General features: G+C 40.3%; 1 protein-coding gene across 1 annotated transcript; it reads right to left on the bottom strand.

The window, feature by feature from the left end:
- Positions 1-6,154: 6,154 nt before the first annotated feature.
- pkp2 (plakophilin 2) lies at positions 6,155-18,356 on the bottom strand. The gene is made up of 13 exons (XM_071502547.1): positions 17,998-18,356; positions 16,189-16,262; positions 14,752-15,383; positions 14,520-14,658; positions 13,453-13,660; positions 13,113-13,290; positions 11,505-11,622; positions 11,030-11,191; positions 9,552-9,728; positions 8,402-8,555; positions 8,090-8,282; positions 7,856-7,943; positions 6,155-7,069 (listed from the first exon to the last, which is right to left on the bottom strand). The coding sequence occupies exons 1-13, from the start codon at positions 18,188-18,190 to the stop codon at positions 7,001-7,003; spliced, it is 2,385 nt and encodes a 794-aa protein (XP_071358648.1). The 5' UTR covers positions 18,191-18,356; the 3' UTR covers positions 6,155-7,000.
- Between the last annotated feature and the right edge of the window lie 649 nt (positions 18,357-19,005).

Below are 19,005 nucleotides of genomic sequence, written 5' to 3'. Positions count from 1 at the left end.
GTGATTGATGTTTTCTTTGCTGGCAGTGGTGACAAGCTTTGACAGATGCTTTGAGGATTTAAAGCCTTAGGTTGGTTATTCATCACAAACTTAAAGCAGGAGGCAGCGCTGTCACTGACACAGATTTGCTCTGTCGTTCGGTAGATAAAGTGTTGGAGTTAGAAATTTGAAAACACCCTATTTCCATCTGGAGCCAAAATTGTCAAGGTCCCTATATTGGTGTTTGCCTTATTAGACTTCTTCTCAGCACTGTCAGTGTGACAGACATTATTTCTCACTTTCCTGCCAGGTTTCTTGCACCTGTTTGCATAAGACAAGGTGATTTCTTGCACAACTCCACCAAGTACCAGCCAGAGCAGAAGTCTGATCAGACAGAGCAAGTGAAAACACCTGCGTAGGGGATCGGGAGCCAGTTGCACCAGCTCTTTCTACGTTCAAACTAAGTCTCAAAATGTTGAAAAAGTGTCAATTTAAAACTGAAAAACAGACTAAATTAAAACAAACTGCACTAATAGAGACATTAGCTTTACATAGAGATTAGTTGTATTCATGTAAATGTTGTGTAGCTAGCTAAATATACAATATAATATTTAGAGTGATAAGTAAAAAGACATGTAGTCTATCTGGAATATGGTCAACTCATAAGACCGGACACTTGCTACTCAGTGCTAAACTGGTGAGATTTTAAACATTAGGCCAATACTGTTTTCCTAAATGTCCTAATAACTTTAGCTCAGCATAATCAGATATTTTCCGCTCATGCTGCTGCTGCTGGCTGCAATCACAAAAGAAAAGAGCACAACGGATTTATGCAAACCAATCCTTGGCCTTTGCGAATGTGAAGTTGTGGTAAATTGAGACAGTCCAGTAAAAACAGGTCATATCATCTCCTCATGGTCTTTAGAGACCCAAAGCAGAAATCCTTATCTAGCCTTAAACTTTAGCTTCTTTAGCTATCAAATCTGTTCTTTAATACCTTTGACATATTTTGAGAAGACTGAGGAGAAAGTCATCTCCAGGTTCCTTATATTTCTCTTGTCACCTCCTTGATAAATTCTTGAAATTTCTGTCCTTGACCTTCTGCTTTTTCTTATGCCCATGTGCCTGCGTGGTGTTTGCCAGCAAGTCAAGATGTCAACTCTTGACCCCATCTGTTGTCAGGATCTACAGACTTGAACCACTCCTTTAATCCCGTTCTCAAACTCTCCAGCATGCTTTCTCTGTACCAGTCACAACACAACCTCCTTGACCCCAATCAGTCACGAGTCAGACCAGCACACTCAGACACTGAACCACTCTGAATTTCAAAAGCACTCCGTACTCCTCATTCACAGTCCTCATCCCTCTTGACCTGTCTGCTGTGTTTGGCACAGATAGCCACTAAGTTACTGCTTGGCACCACTGCAGACCATGAGATTTGAGAATTTAACTGTATGTAGTCTCTTTCTACCTGGCTGACTGCATCTATAAGGTTTCATTGCTGGAATCACTCAAGTGCTCAGTCCTTGAGAGCTCCTTCCTATCATTTGCTGCCCAAATAGTGACTTGATCTTGGGTAAAATTTCAGATTTCACTTCCAATTTTCTGTATTTGACTGAAAACTTTCAGGCTGACAGAGTGTTTATGAATCAACTGCATAAAATTATCCAGTATTTCACAAGACCAAGACTCCTTGGTGGATTTGCTAGTGTGCTCAGGATGATTATACTGCTGAAAGGTCCACTTCCGGTTCAGCTTCAGCGGTCAGACAGATGGCCTCACTTCATCTTTAAGCACTCTTTGATATAATGCAGGCTTCTTAGTCGAATCAATGACTGCAAGCTGCCCAGTCCCTGAGGCAGTGAGGAAACCCCAAACCATAGCGTTTCCACCACCACACTGCACAGTTGGTTTGAGGTTCTTTTCCTGAAAAGCAAACATGTCTGCTGCAACTGTGGCCAAACAACTCTATCTTTGGTTTGTCTGTCCAGAGCACATTAATCCAAAAGGCCCAGTTTGTGCCTAAATGTTCACTGGCAAACTGTAGTTTTGCGCTAATGTTCTTGCTGGACAGCAAAGGCTTTTTCCTGGCACACCTCCCAGACCCAAACACATGCACTTTGACACCAACAAGTGCAACAGTTACCCACAGATCCTCTGAGGGTTCTGTGGGGTTCTTGGAGACTTATTTTTGCATTAAACAGTCAGCTCCTGGACTGAATTTGCTGGGGTGGCCGGTCCTGAGATCTAATCCACTTGTAAATTATTTTGGGGAACGATTTATTTCAAGTAATTTTGGGGATCTTTTTAAATCCCTTGCCAGACTCACCCACAACCTGTTTTCTGAAGACCTTAAGGAGCTCCTAAACTCTTAGCATGATGATAACACACTTCAATATAAGAGGACACCAGACCCTCAATAGGTTTCACTCAGCAGGTTCTAATCATTGGCATCAAATCTGGAACACTTGATTCTACTTGGGTTTGAAGGTGTAGGGGTGTTAATGTGGGGGTGTAGTTAATTTTTTGTCTGTGACTGATTGGTTTTTGTTTATCTGAATTATCTTTGAGTTTATCACTTTCATTGATAGGCACATTGCTTGTTAAGACATGTTGAAATATAGTTTCCGTGGGGTGCACTTCATTTTTTTATGACTTTGGGTAGTATAAATGTTTTTTTCTGCTCTCCTCTCTTGGTCATCTCACAGCCCCACAGATGTATCCCCTTGCAGGGTTCCTGACCAAGGTTGGGAATCATTGGTTTCAACTGATGAAATTATCATGTCCATTATATCACCATGATCCAATAAACTAATGATTATACCACATATTCTGTCCAGTTTATGGACTTATTCCCTCTTTCAGAGTAAACTATGCCTAACTTGTTCAATGGCATCACAGCCAGCTGTCATTGCACCCCAAATGACACTTGTTATCATTTCACAAGTTCCACTCCACCTCTTTCATTTAGATTGCTTGATTTTTTGGTTCACGTCTTCTTTCTCATATTACGTCTTTACATTTTTAGCTTCAGTTCAGGTGGTCATATGTGCAAGCTTGAGACATTTTTCTTTGTCTTGGGAGGGTAAAACCTTTGTCTCACTTTCATAAGCTCTCCCTGCTCTGCTTCTTCCTTCATAGAGAAATGTTTTTTACTGAGACCATTTCCCTGAACTCCATAATGATTGCTTTGTTACTGCTAGCTGATGGCTGCATATCAAACTGCCCATTATCTGGCAAACTTAGGTGTTTTCAATTAGCTGTGCTTTGACCAAGAAAGAGATTAACTCAAACACGGACAAAACAAAGGCAAGAAAATAACTGGGCTCAAGGGGAACATGGGTTCTTTGAAACAAAGACCAAGGTGTGGTGCCAAAAAGGAAAGAGGCGCTTGCTTTGAAATGACTCCAAAATGCCATAAATGTATGCAAAATAAAATTTAAAAGCCAGAAAAAGAGCTGGACACGCACACACACAACACACCCTCTCAGCCACAGAACAAGCAAGCTTGTGTGGACTGAGGCTTTTTAAAATCTAAGCTCAGCTGTAGGCTATGCCTCCTGATGAGTGAGGAACGCCTACAGCTGAGCTCATCAACAATGGGTAGCTCTCAAACTAAAGTGAATCAAGTTGTTAATCTTATCAAAGTCTGTTTTAAACCAGTAACAGGATTCCTCGTCATTTTGATGCAGGAATCAATAGATAAAATGTTGCTTATTCATATTATTCATATCTTTCAGGTGGTTCAGACAAAACTGAGCATGGACCAAGCTATGTTTTTCTTTCATCTCATCCAACTTCAAAGTCCTCAATATCAAAATGAAGGTTGCAGGAACAGAGAATGCGTAGCATACTTAGACAGTTTAAAAAATAATCCATAGAACAAATATGAAAATGGATGATCAGAATCTTAGCATTAGTATGGTAGGAATAGTGTAAAGATTTGGTCTATTCGATCAATTTTAACTTCAGTATACATTTACTGTTGTGTCTCTGGGTTGCAGTGCCAGGTACCTATGAAGTGCAACGACCTCTGTACTTAGAACCATCTGGTCCTGACTTAAACCACATCGCACTGTGTCTGAGTTTGTGACATTGCTGGGTGGTACTTCATTCCAGACATACTCAAAAGATCAGAGGGGTAAAGACACATGTAGCCCCAGAAAACCATGAAATGCTGGACTGAGTTCTGCATAAAATTACTTCATTTTACATCCCAAATGTTGAGTGATTATGTCAGTGGATAGCAATTTGCCCTAAGAGCTGACGCCCCTGACAATGGCCTCAGTGTAAAGTACAAAAAAAAGTCAAACTGGCTTCCTTTAAGTCTGTTTTCCACTGCTGCTGATCTGTGAAAGAATCCTTTCTTTCTTTCTTTCTTTCTGTGTATCAAACATGTTCAGTCATTATGTGACAACCCTGGCATGGCTCAGTTCACTGCCCTGCTCCAGTAGCAAACAAATCCATTCTCATGTGTCTTAACACCTGTTACCACTGGCTATTTTGGTGTTTTGGACATATATTATTTCTGTGTTGGGCTATAAATACCATTCTTCAGGCTTCAGAGTATTTTATCCCTCACATTGACAGGAAAGTAACTTATCTATACGTTTGTAGGAAAATTACAAATGTGAACATTTAATTATTCTTATACACTAATCCCCACAACACTTGTCTTTAAGTCTGGTCACCTTATTCATGACAAAAAGATGAGTCTCTTCTTGTGAAATAATAATAAATCAGACCAATTCTCAGAGCAGCATAAGCTGTAAAGAGACAATACGGCTGTTGTTAAAAGGATTTGGCTTCTTCAGAGCTTTTCTCTCTCCTTGCGCCAAAGCCAAAGGCTTGAAAATCATGGACTTTGTCACCAAAATAGTTCACAAAGTGGGTGAATTAGAGATTATTAGTGAAAAAGAGGAAAAGTGCAGGGTTTAGTTCCTCAAATAGAAAGGCTTAGGGTTTAATCTGAGAACTAAACCACTTAAAATATGTGGGATTGGGAGTTTATGAATATGAAAAATAAACGTTATTTGAGGACATAGACCCACTTGGGGACAACTTTACTGTGAAGCTTTTCCCTGCTCTTCATTGAGGTGACTGATGAGCTGTTATGCTAATGCTACACCAGTGCCCTCTGCAGGAAATATATTAACAACAAACCTCAACTTTTCCTATATTATTGACCTGATCAAAAAAAAAAAGATTCTCTTCTTTACAGGAAACACATTGAAATATGAAAAGCGGACTCTAAATAATCAAATATCCCATGAACTTTGTGAGTTACCTTGCATTTTCTGTCTTGTAATACTCATGCAACTGCAAATTAAGTACTCCTAAAATCTCGACTCAAAAGCAGTTTTAGGTCATGTCATGCTACATTATGTCCTATGTACTTGCAGACAGAGACTAAGTGCTTTCTGCTAGCACACATCCTCCACTTTGTGCAGGCTGGATTTGCAGATACAGGGAGAATCACTGATACAAAGCTGTAATTACTTTGTGGGATACTGTTAATTTGATTTCGAGAATTCAACCGCCGCCTGAAAGCAACTGAGGCTTTTGTACATTTCCCAGTTGGGACCAGCTTCATTAGACAAAGTGGATCTCTGAGGGAATTTGGCTGTTTAAACAAAAAGTGTCTGAAGAAGACCACCAAGGCTCAGAGGATGAGCTTCTCCGTTTTGAGTGGAGTGTTGGTGCAGGGTTTTGTCTTGGTTTGTTTTTTTATCTCAGAGTGGTGACTGTTGGACCTGCTCACCTGTCTTTCACGTCATATTCCCTTTTTCTCATTTCCAATCCCTTGTCTGGGAGGGGTGAAGTCAACTGGCACCCAGTCTCTTGGGCCAGCCCCCCCCCAACCCCCTCCTGCTAGCTACCACTTAAGCTGTGCCGCAGTGCAGCTTGCCTCAAAGTCACTGAGAGGGCTGAGGGATGAAGCCAAACACTAGAGGTCTGAGTCTCATCCACTTGCATAGACTTTGTCTTCCTCATTGTTTAATTATGGTTTAATGTTGAGCAAGCACTGCCTAAGTTAGGTTTTCAAACAAAAGGTCTTTATACTCCATGATATTCACTGATTTTTGGCAATTCTAATCTGTTTTTTTTTTTAAATCAATGTAGGAATTTTTTTCAACTTTTTCTCGGGAAGCAGAAAGATGAATCAACAGAAACCTGTAGTGTAAAGGGAAGATAATAAACAATAAAGTTTATTCAAAACAGTGTATTTACTTGAGGAAACAACTTAAGGCAGAAAATCAGCTCATTGTGTTACAGAAGGAATTCATTCTGTTTTAAAATACATTTATATACATATATTAACAGTTTTCCAATAAAAGTTGACTGATCTTCATCTTTTATTCATCATTTTCATGTTATATTTTTTTCATTGTGGTTCATTGTATCATTACTTGAAGTGCTTCAACAGTATCATATCAACTGTCAAGCTGCCACTATAGAGAAAGAAACAAACAAAGATAAAGGAATACGATGACATGTTACAGTTTCAGGAAAAATTTCTACATTCATCTGTCAGGTTTTCTGAACATGAGGCACAAAAACAGAGGCTAGAAGTATCTGATGCATTTGAGGAGGAATGTGAGCAAACTAAAAAAGTGCTTTAAAGGTCCCATGAAATGGTTCTTCACTAAAGTTCTTCTTATGGAGTTTAATATTCTGTCACCCATCTCTACTTTACCACAATACCTCACTCTTTTCCTGTTTCTACAGTTACCGAAGCAAAAAAACAAAAAACAAAACATTGTCCTTAAGCTACTTAACAGTCAGAGCAACGCGTTCAAACACAGAAAGAAATTACAAATTTAAAGCTATTTCATTAGACTTTAAAGGGAAACGCAGACATAGTTTACAGTACTTTGTCTGAGGCATTGAGAAGAAAAAAGTAAAAGTGCCTTTTATTAAACTGTGATACAGATACTTAACTAAACAGTGCATTGAGTGACTGCAAGTGCTGCTACTGTTAACAAGTGCAGCTTGGTGTTTGATATAAAGGATCTTGGGCTCAGTTTCGTCCAGAGTTCACAGCCTTTGTTGTTCTTGCATTAATGAAATCAGCTTTCCTGTATCCACACTGTCGGGAAAGAAGAAAGTGTTAAGTCTGGACATTATATTTATGGCGAAGAGATGCTCAGAGCTACTGAATGGACGACTTGAAAAGGTTTTACTTAAGCGCCCCCCAGTGGTAGCACAAAACATTGTGGCAGACAGTGATGCACGCAGCTACCGAGTGGAGAAACCGGTGAGAAATCAGTCTTCTAAATCTCATGTTGCCATGAAGCAGTCATGCTCATGCATTTTTAATTACCCATAATGGCCAAATACAACCACAGACATTAAAGAGTTAGATACGTCAGAATAAACAGTCTGACAACAATTGCTGAATTTCTATCTTCTAAATGTACTGTAAATCATCATATCATGGCCAACCCCAGTATAACAAACAATTCTAATGTTTTAACACACACGTCAACAACAGACTTAAATGACCGATGACTGATTAGTTTTCTTCATGAACAACCAAACTAACCTTATAATGTAACCTGCACCAATCTTGTCACAACGTATCTGTGCTTCTATGTTATGTTATGTTATCTTATGTTCAGTTATGCATTATAAAAATGGCTAAATGAAGCAACCAAATCCATTAGTACTAAGTCTAATCATTTACCAGTACTGCCCATGCAAAAACTACATATGTTTGTTACAGGCCTGATGTATGCCTCTTGTGCAAAAACAAAAACATCAAAACAAGCTGCAAGAATCTGTGCAGAGAGAATGGAAACATGCTTCAAATCATGCTTTATCCTTTTGGAAAGCATGCATATTACTGTAATGTACTGCATGAGTAAGAACCCACCTTCTTGTAGGCACTGTGGAGATCTCTGTGTTTCCACATGGTGTGAAGCAGGATACATGCAGCCTGACCCGCTCTGGTTGGTCCATAACTAGGACACAGAAAGTTGAAATTAGTCTGTATGAACATATAATATAGGTACATATACCTGCATATCAGAGGCTGGAGGTATTTTGCTTTTAGATTGACTCTTTCTTCTGTGATCGATGAGCAGTGGTAAGATTAGCGCTCACTAACCCGCTGTCTTTGCTGCTGATGTTGATGATCTTCGGGAGGGCTCCTTGGTTGATGATGGCTCTGACGTGCTGCGAGTTGCTCTGGCTCAGGTTAATCAGGATATGACAAAGACAAGCCGTCACCTCTGTGGGCAGGTCGGTGCCGGTGTCGTCGTTGGGCAACATCCCAACCACCTCCGGCAACACGTGCTTCACTTCAGGAGGAAGAAAGAGATATAGTGTGAAGTTTTAAGAATGCAAAATTAAAAAGAAAAGTTAGAAAAATAACAGGCCAACATTCAAAAACGACGAAGCGGTTTGAATGGAAAGTTACCAATGTCAGGATGCAGTTCCTGGTAGCGAGAGAGGTTTCTTATTAGAGACATGGCCGTCCTCTTCACATCCCCCTCTCCCTCCTGTAACATCTTCTTGACTTGCTGAAGACCATTTTCCCGCTGAATAATGGTGAAAGCGATGGCTTCAGACACCTGCCAGAAAATACATCAAATATGTGTCATATATTGCTATTACAATTCAATTTACAACATAATAACTATGTTTCTGATGCTGTTAAAGGCTTGCTTCGATCAGTATAAGTACAACAATTCATGTTTTTTTTAAACAAGTGAATCCCTGTACATACTGTCAAACAAATACCCACTCTGCTTTTAAAAGAAGAACATAAATTAGTGACAATCTGTATCCACATGCACAGGTTTTGAAATCACTCAATTTTCCAGCGCATCAACTAAACCACAATCTAATGCTAAAATGAATTAGTTTATCAGTCACAGAAAATTTGACGATAATTTTGTCAATCAACCATTTAGGCTATTGATCAATGAAAATTCTCAAATATTAGCTGGCTACACTCTCAAATGCAAAGAAGTGCTTCAATTTCTGCATTGTGTGGCAAAGTAAATTTAAAAGTTGAAACTCTTATTTCCTGAGAGCTTCAGGAACAATGAAGGACGGACTTGTTTCATCATCTCACCAACAAGAGCAGAATATGGAGAAACTCTCAAGTCATGCAAATATAAGTTTTGGTAATTAACTATTTCCCACAGATAAAATAGACACAAACTACATATTGATTAAAACCATTAGTTTGGTGATCAGACAGAGAAAACAATTTTAAGACATCACTTTAGATTCTAATAACTTTTATGATTATTATCTATCATAATAACTGATGGAATAACTGATAATTGTAATAATTATTTATCCCTCCCACAATCCTGAGAGAACAGTTTCAATTATACTAATGCAAACATAAAGTCTCAACTACGCTCATTGTAATCAAACTAATGTTCCTGTTCCTGCTCTGACTCACAACTAAAACATTAAATCCAAATATGCCTCATAATGAAGTGTAAAGAAAGCTGTGTGAACTCTTCCATCTCTGCGTTGCAGCTCCACAATGAAGCTATGAAACTGTAAAAAGAAACAGAGCTGAACTGAAGTTTACATCTGTGCCGTCTTACCGCTCCGCTCCCAGCTGTGATGTTCTGCAGGGCTCCGACGGCTGCCTCCTGGGTGTAGTGGCGCATACTGCGGGCGATCAGTGACATGTACATGCGGATGGTGATGGCGCTCCACAGCCACTCTATCCCACGGGGATTAGCCTTCTCCTCCAGCAGAGGGCTCTGTCGCTCCAGATGCTGGGAAGAAACAAGGGATAAGCAGCACCTTCTAGACGGGTTCACTGGGTTCATGCTGACAACACGAGGCTGCTATTATTCAGCAGGTTAACAATGGATCATGGACATATTTCTTGCTCTCATTGTGTGTGTGTCTGTGTCGGAGTTTAAAGTTTACTTAGACTGGCTGAGCTTCAATGCCATCAACATCATAATACTGTAAACACATAATTATAAAGAATTCCCACTGCAGCATCTGAGCAGCTGCAATGCAGATAATAGTTTACAGGGTCTAATGGGCATGCAAGAGTATTTAATTAAAAGACATTCTCCAAACTGTTATCCTGTATCCCTGTATTTATTTTTTATCTATGTCTCGTTACATGCTAAATATAAGTAGGTAAAAATTAGTATCATTATATGAAAATCCCTCCTCTGTCTAATACTGTAAAACACTAAAATATGTTTGATGTCTCTTGTTGAACTCAGGTGTATATATCCAGTATGATCTGGGGTGGCTGGCTCACCCTGCTCATTGTATAAAAACACAACTGACTGTTAGCTTGTGGGTCAAAGCAGCTAGCAGAGCAACATAATAGTTGTACCGTAGCATCTGGATCTCTCAGCAAAAACCCTGTTTAGATTTCCCAAAATAGAAACATACACACTCCTGTCCACAGACTTTTGTCTACTTTTGGTCTTGGGCTGTGCCTTTAAATCCAAGTGAGGGAACTCTTAATGCTGCAGCAGACAGCTGTTTAGCACACTTTTTAGGTGTGGAAGCCCCTGACAGGCCTTCGGGGCCTGAACTCAAACATCCAGCACCTTCGGGTTGAATTTGAATGCACACAGGGAGTCATAAGTCTTATCGGCCAACATCAGTAATCCCTGCAGTCAGATTCCAACAGAGGAGTGGAAGCTGTTATAACAGCTGATAATGCCCATGGCTTTGGAAAGTTATGTTCGGCTATAACATATAGTGTGATGTTTCAGTGTACAAATACAATTCCTAATTTAAGATTACTTCAAAATGTTTTGTAGAGCTAAAGGGAAACTGCAGAGGTTGATGCTAACTCTCTGTTCCCTTCTGACTGCAGGCAAAACCTTTCATATTACATGTAGTCACTGGACACATTGTTCAGATAATGATGTTTCTCTTCATGCAAATAATGATAAGAGAAAGATAAATATGATCACCCTCAAAAAAGCTATTTTAAGGCTGATTAAACCTGCAGTGATTCAGCAGTTTTCACAGAATTGTTGTTACATACTGTACCACATCTTCTGTATTGTCAGTGTGGATTATTGTCCGAAGGGATTACCTCTGTGATCTTGGCACTGCGGTCAGGAAAGCAGCTGACAGTCTTCGGCTTGAGAGCCAAGTTCTGTCGAGATTCTCTGAGATCTTGGATGTACTTCTTAGGCAGCTCTGCCTCTATCTGATAAGACAGGTTGTGCAGGATGCAGACACAGTTCTCTGTGGACTTTAGAGTAGATATAGATAGTCAGATTGTTCAATCATGTGCATAGATACGACATACTGAAGGAGTTTCAGGTGAGTTCTGCTTTGCAAGTTAGACCCAAGTGTCCAAGAACTATTTATGTTTGGAATTGGACAGTGCCTTTTTTAATCCTGTGAGAAAAAAAGTGTGGTTCAGATACAGTGTGCATCACATCACAAAATATCTGATAAAAAGTGTGCAGGTAGTGTAACAAGTTGCGCTTTAGAGCAGTCTGTTGTGAAACCAACTGTGAAGATAAATATTTTCTCTGGGATGCTTATCATTTTCATTTCACCTTGTCATCTGTTTTATGGTCAGCTATGGTTCCCCGGATGTAATAGACCAGAGAGTCAATGAGATTCTCACAATCCCTCATTGCTTTTCTGCCATCTGGACCAGCAGAGCTCAGATTTCTGGGAACAGAAACAGTCAGAACATTCAAGGTAATGTGGCATATGTGTGTTTTAATCAGATAAGCAGTTCTCTATGTCAATGAACCATATTAATAAAGTCAGCAGTGTTTATAACAACAAATTCCCACATTGTAATAAGCCAAATAAAAACATGTAGCACCTTTCTGTCAACGACATAACTATACAAGATAATGGATTATTTTGTATCTCAGGCTGTTTCAAAGCCGACTGCAATCAGGACAAATTATTTCACGGATTACCAAAACCTTTTCATGTAATCCAATTTAACTAGGAAAAAATAAATAAATACAACAATTATCATTCTAACGCTACACAATAGGTTCTTTGATGAAAAATGATGAGAGGAACTCATCATTTTTCCCATCCACAGGATGCTCAAAAGGGTTTGAGAACATGATAAGGAGAACTTGATAACACTGGGCCTGCGAGGACTGAGTGATTTCAGTTCAGCAGAGCGGAGAGCAGAGAGAGCTCCATGAATAATTCAGTCTTTGACTCTTTTCATCTGGCTATAGTTGCCAGGGGAGCAGCACGCCTGATATCTCCTGCTTTGTAAACAGAGAGATGATATACATCCACACAAGAACAGGTCCAACTAGAAACCAACAAGATGATTCATAATCTTAGACCACAACAGATAAACTGTCGTGTAACACAATCAAATTTGGTGACTGGGCTTAATAAAGAGGCAGTATTGGTTTTCATTTAGGCTTAATTCGATGGTGTAGCCAGTAGTCACTGAACTGACCATTTGTGGCTCCCGAGGAAGAGATTACCAAAATCACAAGCTACAAACTGGTATTTTTTGACCGTCTGGGATCACTAAACCAAAACAGGATTAACTAGATATTTCGTTAATCCATCATCGAGTAACTGTCTCGCTGTTTGTTTCTTCTTGTTGGCAAAATTTCATTAAAGTTTTTCATTAAATGTCTAAAAGAGCAAAGGTTATTTCCAAAGAAGTATACTCCCTGTTTCCTGCTTCTCCTTATATCAGTCAGGTGGGTGATATCAGTTGACGCCATGTTTAGTGACTGCTTAGTCATAACTCGGCTTGGCAGAAATTGGTCCTGTGTATGACTGTAGCTCTGCCATCTGTTAGCTCCCGCCCTTTGTAATATCATAAAAGTATTACTTTATGCTGCACCATCACCGAGCACTTCCTCCACCGTGCAGCTTTACGAATCTTGACAGAGTGTAAACTTTTCACTTTCTCCATCAGTTTCTCTATATGCGCCTTAGTACAGTCAAGCAGTCAATTTTTCTTCAGGATACAAAATTATTTATTTGTTTTCAAGCCAAGTGCATGAAGGGTCTTCAAAGAAAAAAAAACCTCTCTCAAATTCTGTATTTAGTTTGGTATAAGCCGATTATCTGACACCAGTAGCGGTGTCTGTTTACTCCAATCTATAATCTACACTGCAAAAGCGCTGTGAGTATCTAGTTTCAAAGCTAGCAGAGAAACCTACCGCAGGCAGCCTGTAGCATAGTGGAAAACATCGGCATCAGCGAGGAGCTCGTCTTTTGGGTTCTCGCCCTCAGAAATACCAGAACTGGGCACGAGGACCGACTGAGTGAGGACAGACAAGGCTTCTCTGGTGAGACGCTCCTTCAAAATGTCATGAGAGGAGAGGTTCCACAAAAGACCTAGGAGTTAGATAAATATGTATTTATTTATTTATTGCAAAGACATTCATCTGAAAGCAAGGCCAACGTGTGCAGCAAGCATTTATCAAAAGTAGACAATATGGTTTTAAAGATCTGAGCTTCTATTTATGTAGCAAAGTAAAAAAAAAAAAAAAAGCTGACCAGCGAGTTGTCGCCTGGTCTCTGTATCGCGGCTGCTCTTCAGTGCACCCAAAATGGTGGCCAAGCCCCCACTTTCCTTCACCTCCATCTTGTTTTCGCTGCTCTGGTAAACGACATTGCGCAGCGCCCCAGCGGCGACACGTTGCACCTCCTCATTGTCATTTTGGAGGAGCTGCAGGAGTTTTCCAATTCCACGGAGATAGTAGACCTGGAAAGAAGAGCGGACTATTGACTGACAGAGTCATAGACAGACGGATGCAGACGTAACGTAGTGTATGTAAGCCATGGCAGTCAGAAAAAGTTATTTGATTTACAATAGTCATGTTATTTATCGACAACCCCCCCTCCCATTAACTGAATCTATAATCCCATTCAGTGTCTCAGAGAGGTCTTTGCAAAATCTGATGGTTTGGGGTTGAGTTAGAGAGGGAAAAAAAGTAAAGTTGCAAAACAGGTTAAAACAATCATTTTTTTGTACCGAAAATAGTTTGTAAAAGCTCCAGAGTAAAACTGGTTTTCCTTGTGGAGTTTTTCCATGTTCTAACTGTGTTTGTGTGCACTTCCTCCTTTGTTAAATAGCAGGATGGGTCAAATTGAAAATACAGATTTCCTCACAACTGGCGAGGATCTGTTGGAATGTGGCACTAAAACCTACAAACATCAATCTGGAGGGATGACGTGGTGATCAGTAACAGCAGCAATGAGTTGCCATAAGACTTTAATCAGCAACACTGTGGTCCAGATGTTGTCTCATTATGTCTGATGGGGGTACTGGTTTGACATCCCCTTAGCATGTTCCACAAGAAATGCCATTTTGAATTTTGAAGGCGTGCTACAGATGAAAACTCCTCTCAAAGTCAATCAAGTTTAGAAAGTTAATGGCTGTTCCTGGAACAACAACTAGGACAGATATTGGAACATTAACTGTTCAAACAGAGAGGAACAAAAATGCTATTACCTCCCAAAAATTTGGTAAGCAAAGCTGGGCTGTACATATTGTACTGCAAACAAATTCTATTTCGCGTCACTGTCAAATGACCCCATAGGCTGCATATGATTAAACAGACCATCTTTTTAGCATCGGCGCTCTTGAAGCATTGATTCTGTATGTGGCTGGCTGCACAGATCAGTGTTTCCTCATTATTCTGGGTCAGCAGGTTCACGGCCCTCTCCAGCGTCATCTCTGGAGGCTTGCTCTCTGACTTCCTGTGTGAAGAAGACAGCCACGAATGAGAAAATGTACAATCCACAAATGGTTCAGAGTACTGTTCGTGGCCTGAATCACAAACACAGTCTTACAGTGTCGTCACATCCTGTGCTTGTATCTGCTGGATGGGGAGATCTACTTCCATCTGCCTTCCCATGTCCACCTCCATGCTGGCGGCTGAAGGCGGGTATGAATTCAGTCTGCGCAGCCCCTGGCCCTCCCTCCTGACCTGAGGTAACCAGGACAGCCCTCCGTCAGGCTGGATAGCACCAAGCATCATATCACCACTTTTTCTCTGCATGGTGGATATCTCCTGTTTGACAGCAGTTTGGTTATGACCCCAGCGAGTGCCATATTCACCACTTCCCCGAAATGCTGCCTGTGCAAACACAGGCTGCTGCCCTGCTGTCTGTCTCAGTGACCTCTGGCGGAAGCTCCCGTGCGCAGGTGTGGATGCATGTGGCCGTGTGCCACGAGGTGCATCTGAGAAGGCATAGCGTTGAAATGAATCATGCCGAAATGAATCACGCCCAAATGAGTGGTCCAGCACCTTGTGTGACTGACTGGGTCCTGGGAGGGTGTACATCCCAGAATGGTAGGTGCTATAATTGAAGCGACTGCGAGGTAATCCTGGGCTCGGCGGTGGAGACACTTCCACCCTCCTGGACGGCCTCTGCACTCGGCTGCATGAGAGGGAGTTGTTGGTGAAGGCCCATCCGTTCACCTAGGAAAAAGCAAAACAAAACACAGTCTGCACTTTAACACATTGTGACCTTTTTATTCTGTGATTCTCACTTTAGATTTCTCTGGGAGAACTTTAAATTCACATAGCTTAACAGTCCAAATGCACTGTATTGCACAGTAATTAACTGTGCAAAAGATGCCTTGTCTAAGAAGGCCCATTCAGTCCCACTGTATTTATCATTCAGGGCCTGCATACAGAACAAACTTAAACTGTGTGGTATCAGAAAATGTGTATTATATAATAAAATAAAACCTTTTTTTTTTTTTAAAGATATGCAGTAAGTGCTTTTGGTAATCTCTGTATGGGGTACTGAGCTGTTCCCATTGAATGCATTGCGGCATGTAAATACAACACCGTATAAAATAAACATCCCGGATTGACCCAAAATGTTCAGCCGCAGTGAAAAATGTGCATGTAATGTTAAAATGTCACAAATCATGATCAAGCAAAAGTAAGAATGTAATGATTTGTTTGATATGAGGAGGCTGCGGACCATTTGACTGTATTCAAATCGTAGTAACTCGTGATAGGCGCCTACAAGTCAATGCAGTCCGTCATGGACAGGTACCGAAAACAGGACAACTGAAACACGCAAAGCGCTGAAGTGACTGCAGGAACTAGAGCGCTTCAAAAACAGATCAGATCAGTTTTAGCAGGAAAAATATTAGATAAAACTTTTAGTTACAGACAAAGACAAAGAAATTACAGACAAAGATGACGTTGATAAGTGTCACTACAGCGTTTGTTTGTTAGTGAGTGCATGAGTAATCAACGAGTCCCTTACCTTCGTGTTTGGTAAAAAACAGGCATCTGCAGCGTCAAAGCTCTTTGCTGTGTGTTTCTGTAAATGGACACCTCCTGAAACAAGTTGAAGAGGTTTCGTTAGTGTACAGTTTCACACTGTAATCACCCAAATGCATGTCAACGCTAACATTTCCTCAGGTCAAGGGTGTGACTCCCACCCTGCCTGCCTAAGTTTAAAAGTTTAAAAAGCACAAAAGTATATACTGCTGCAAGCGTCTTTTAAAACTACAAACGGAGTATTGCTTTCATTTTCATTAAGAAGAATTGACAAGAGGAATGCAGAGGGGGAGGCAGGAAAGCAGAGAAGTGAGATTAGAAAAGATGAAACACATACAACGTCCATGTCTATTATTTATGTTTTCATTAATTGGTATAATTGACATACATATAATATAAAGTGTGTCTGTCCAAAGAGCCAACAGAAATGATTATTCATTCATTTGCTTATGTCTAGACATTACCTTCCCTCAGTTTAGCATTACAGGATATCACATAACAATAGGACCACAATAGGTAATTTAGAATAAATGTAACCAAACCATTAATCATTTAACTAAACAAACGTGGGAGCCCAATTAATATGTGAATTTGAACAAAATTCAGTATTCATTACATTATTTTAGTTAGCCAGTCTTGGTGGATCAAAACATGTGGTCTAAAATATCCTCACGCCTAGTTTAGTTAAGGAACTTTGTCTCTCATTCAAGGAATCTTCTGAAAATAGTGTCAGTCCCTTACTTACAGGCCAGTGTGTTAAATCATCTCGTGTAAATTCATATAACAGGCCGATTGATAAGCAGTGCCAAGATCTTTCACAGAGTCAATGCTGACATGAAGATATTATGATTATCTTTGGTTGATGACTGATTGCAGTTAATAGTTGGCTCAACCACATTCACAAATCCCTGAGAATGACGGCATAACCCCCGGGAAAGCCGGGAAGTGCCTGGGATATTAAATACATGCTCTGCCAGCTGTCACTTGCGGCAGCCTTTAGGCGAATGCATGAAACTGCAGGAACCTGTTGGACAAGTAAACTACTAAGCAGCGTGCATTCCTGCCACAGAAAAATGCCTGTATTTACTGTAAATCATAGCAGATTTCCAGCAGGCTACACTTAAAACACAAGGCATATCCTCTGGACAGCAGAGGCCTGTAACAGGGGTTTGGTAGTCTGGGGTAGTGTTCCCAACCCAAGGATCAGGACCCCTCTGGGTGGTCACAAGATACAGGAGAGAAGACAAATGTTACTCAAATTTAGATAATTTCCCCCTGATCTTTCTATAATCTTTGCTTATGCATGTGCAATACTACATAGTTTCATGTCCTCAGGCCACTGAGAAGTGAAAAAAATATGAGAGGTTTTGTTGTAGTAAATCCCTCTTTGGTTCAGCAGCTCACAACTCACAAACATATTCAATGAAGGGTAAATAAGGTCGAAGAAAGGTTGCAAGCAGACACCGCTTCATTTAAAGCAAAAATGCTGGAGACTATTGTTTAATAGTGTGGTTTGATTGTCTAACACAGTGGTTTAAAAGACAACGCTAAAAAAAAGTTGATATAATATAAAAGAGATAATTATCCTTTGTTGTCAGTATGAATAGTGGGAGGGGGGGCAGGTGAATGCCCTTGGTCTCCAGAGTGTACCACCCACAGTAAATACCATAATGAATGTTCATCTTGTTGTGGATACCTGTGGAAAACATGAGAGCCTCTGGTGGGGTGTTGTGTAACCCACGTCGAGCCACACACACAGATCACAATCACAGAAGAAAACCCCAGACATTACCATGAGACACGGTCCTCCTCGCCTTCCGTGCCAGCGTGAGCTGAACTTGCTGATGGACCCGCAGACTCCGGTCTCTCGGGTCGTGCCTCGTCGAGGACCCCGCAGCGAGCTCGGCCGGCAGCGCCAGGCTGGTGTCATCCAGCACGAAAGAGTCCTGGGCAGGTAACGCAGATTTAAAAAACACCTCTTCCATTGTGGACAGATCTTTAAAAAATAAATAAATAAATAAATAAAATTAAAAAAAAAAAATCCCGCTACAAGTTCAGTCCAGTCATTTAAACGGATAGGTGACGTTTCTGGATAGTTTGGTCCTACTTTGTTCTCAGGTGGGTCGACCGACTGCTGCCGCTGCGGAGGGCGGGGCTACAGGCGAAGCACCTGAGGTGTCAGGTGTCGCTGGTACAGCCAGTATATTCACTAAGGTGAGCGACAGCTGTACTCCATCCAGACATGAAGTCTGTTTGAAGTATCTTAGCTTAAGTATCAGCTTAAGCTAAGATACTTTAAAGGTTATTTTACATATAAAAGAATGTATGAATAATATCATGCATTGTTAGATATTAAACAACTTAACACACAATTGCTCGAGATTGTGGATATGTACACATTACTTAAGTTGTTATATCTTGTTTGTCTGCTCCCACACATTATATAAAATACATTTTAATAAACTTTTATAAAAAAAAAAAAAAAAAGAGAACAAAGAAGATTTAAGCAAACAAGCAAACAAGATTTTACCTGTTAATGGCTTAACTTTGGAGGTGCTGGTTGTTACCATTTGTTTCCATCCTCTCACAGCCTCTCTGCTCACCAGCTGCTAGCCTCAGCCTTATATTTGATGGACAGATATAAGAGTCAAAATGTAAAACTGTTCCTTTAAAATATACCTAAGTATACTTAAACATAGGATATGTCTGAATACTTCTCCAACTCTTTATTAAAAATACAGTTTCTTTCATGACTACATTAAATATTATGTACTGATACTGATTTATGTGTCGATGGCTT

This window comes from Trachinotus anak, unplaced genomic scaffold (assembly GCF_046630095.1).
Source record: "Trachinotus anak isolate AG129_WGS33_773 ecotype Australia unplaced genomic scaffold, CSIRO_AGI_Tana_v1 ptg000018l, whole genome shotgun sequence".
NCBI lineage: Eukaryota > Metazoa > Chordata > Actinopteri > Carangiformes > Carangidae > Trachinotus > Trachinotus anak.
The sequence above is the reverse complement of the archived record's forward strand: the minus strand, read 5'-3'. Positions and strand labels throughout refer to the sequence as shown.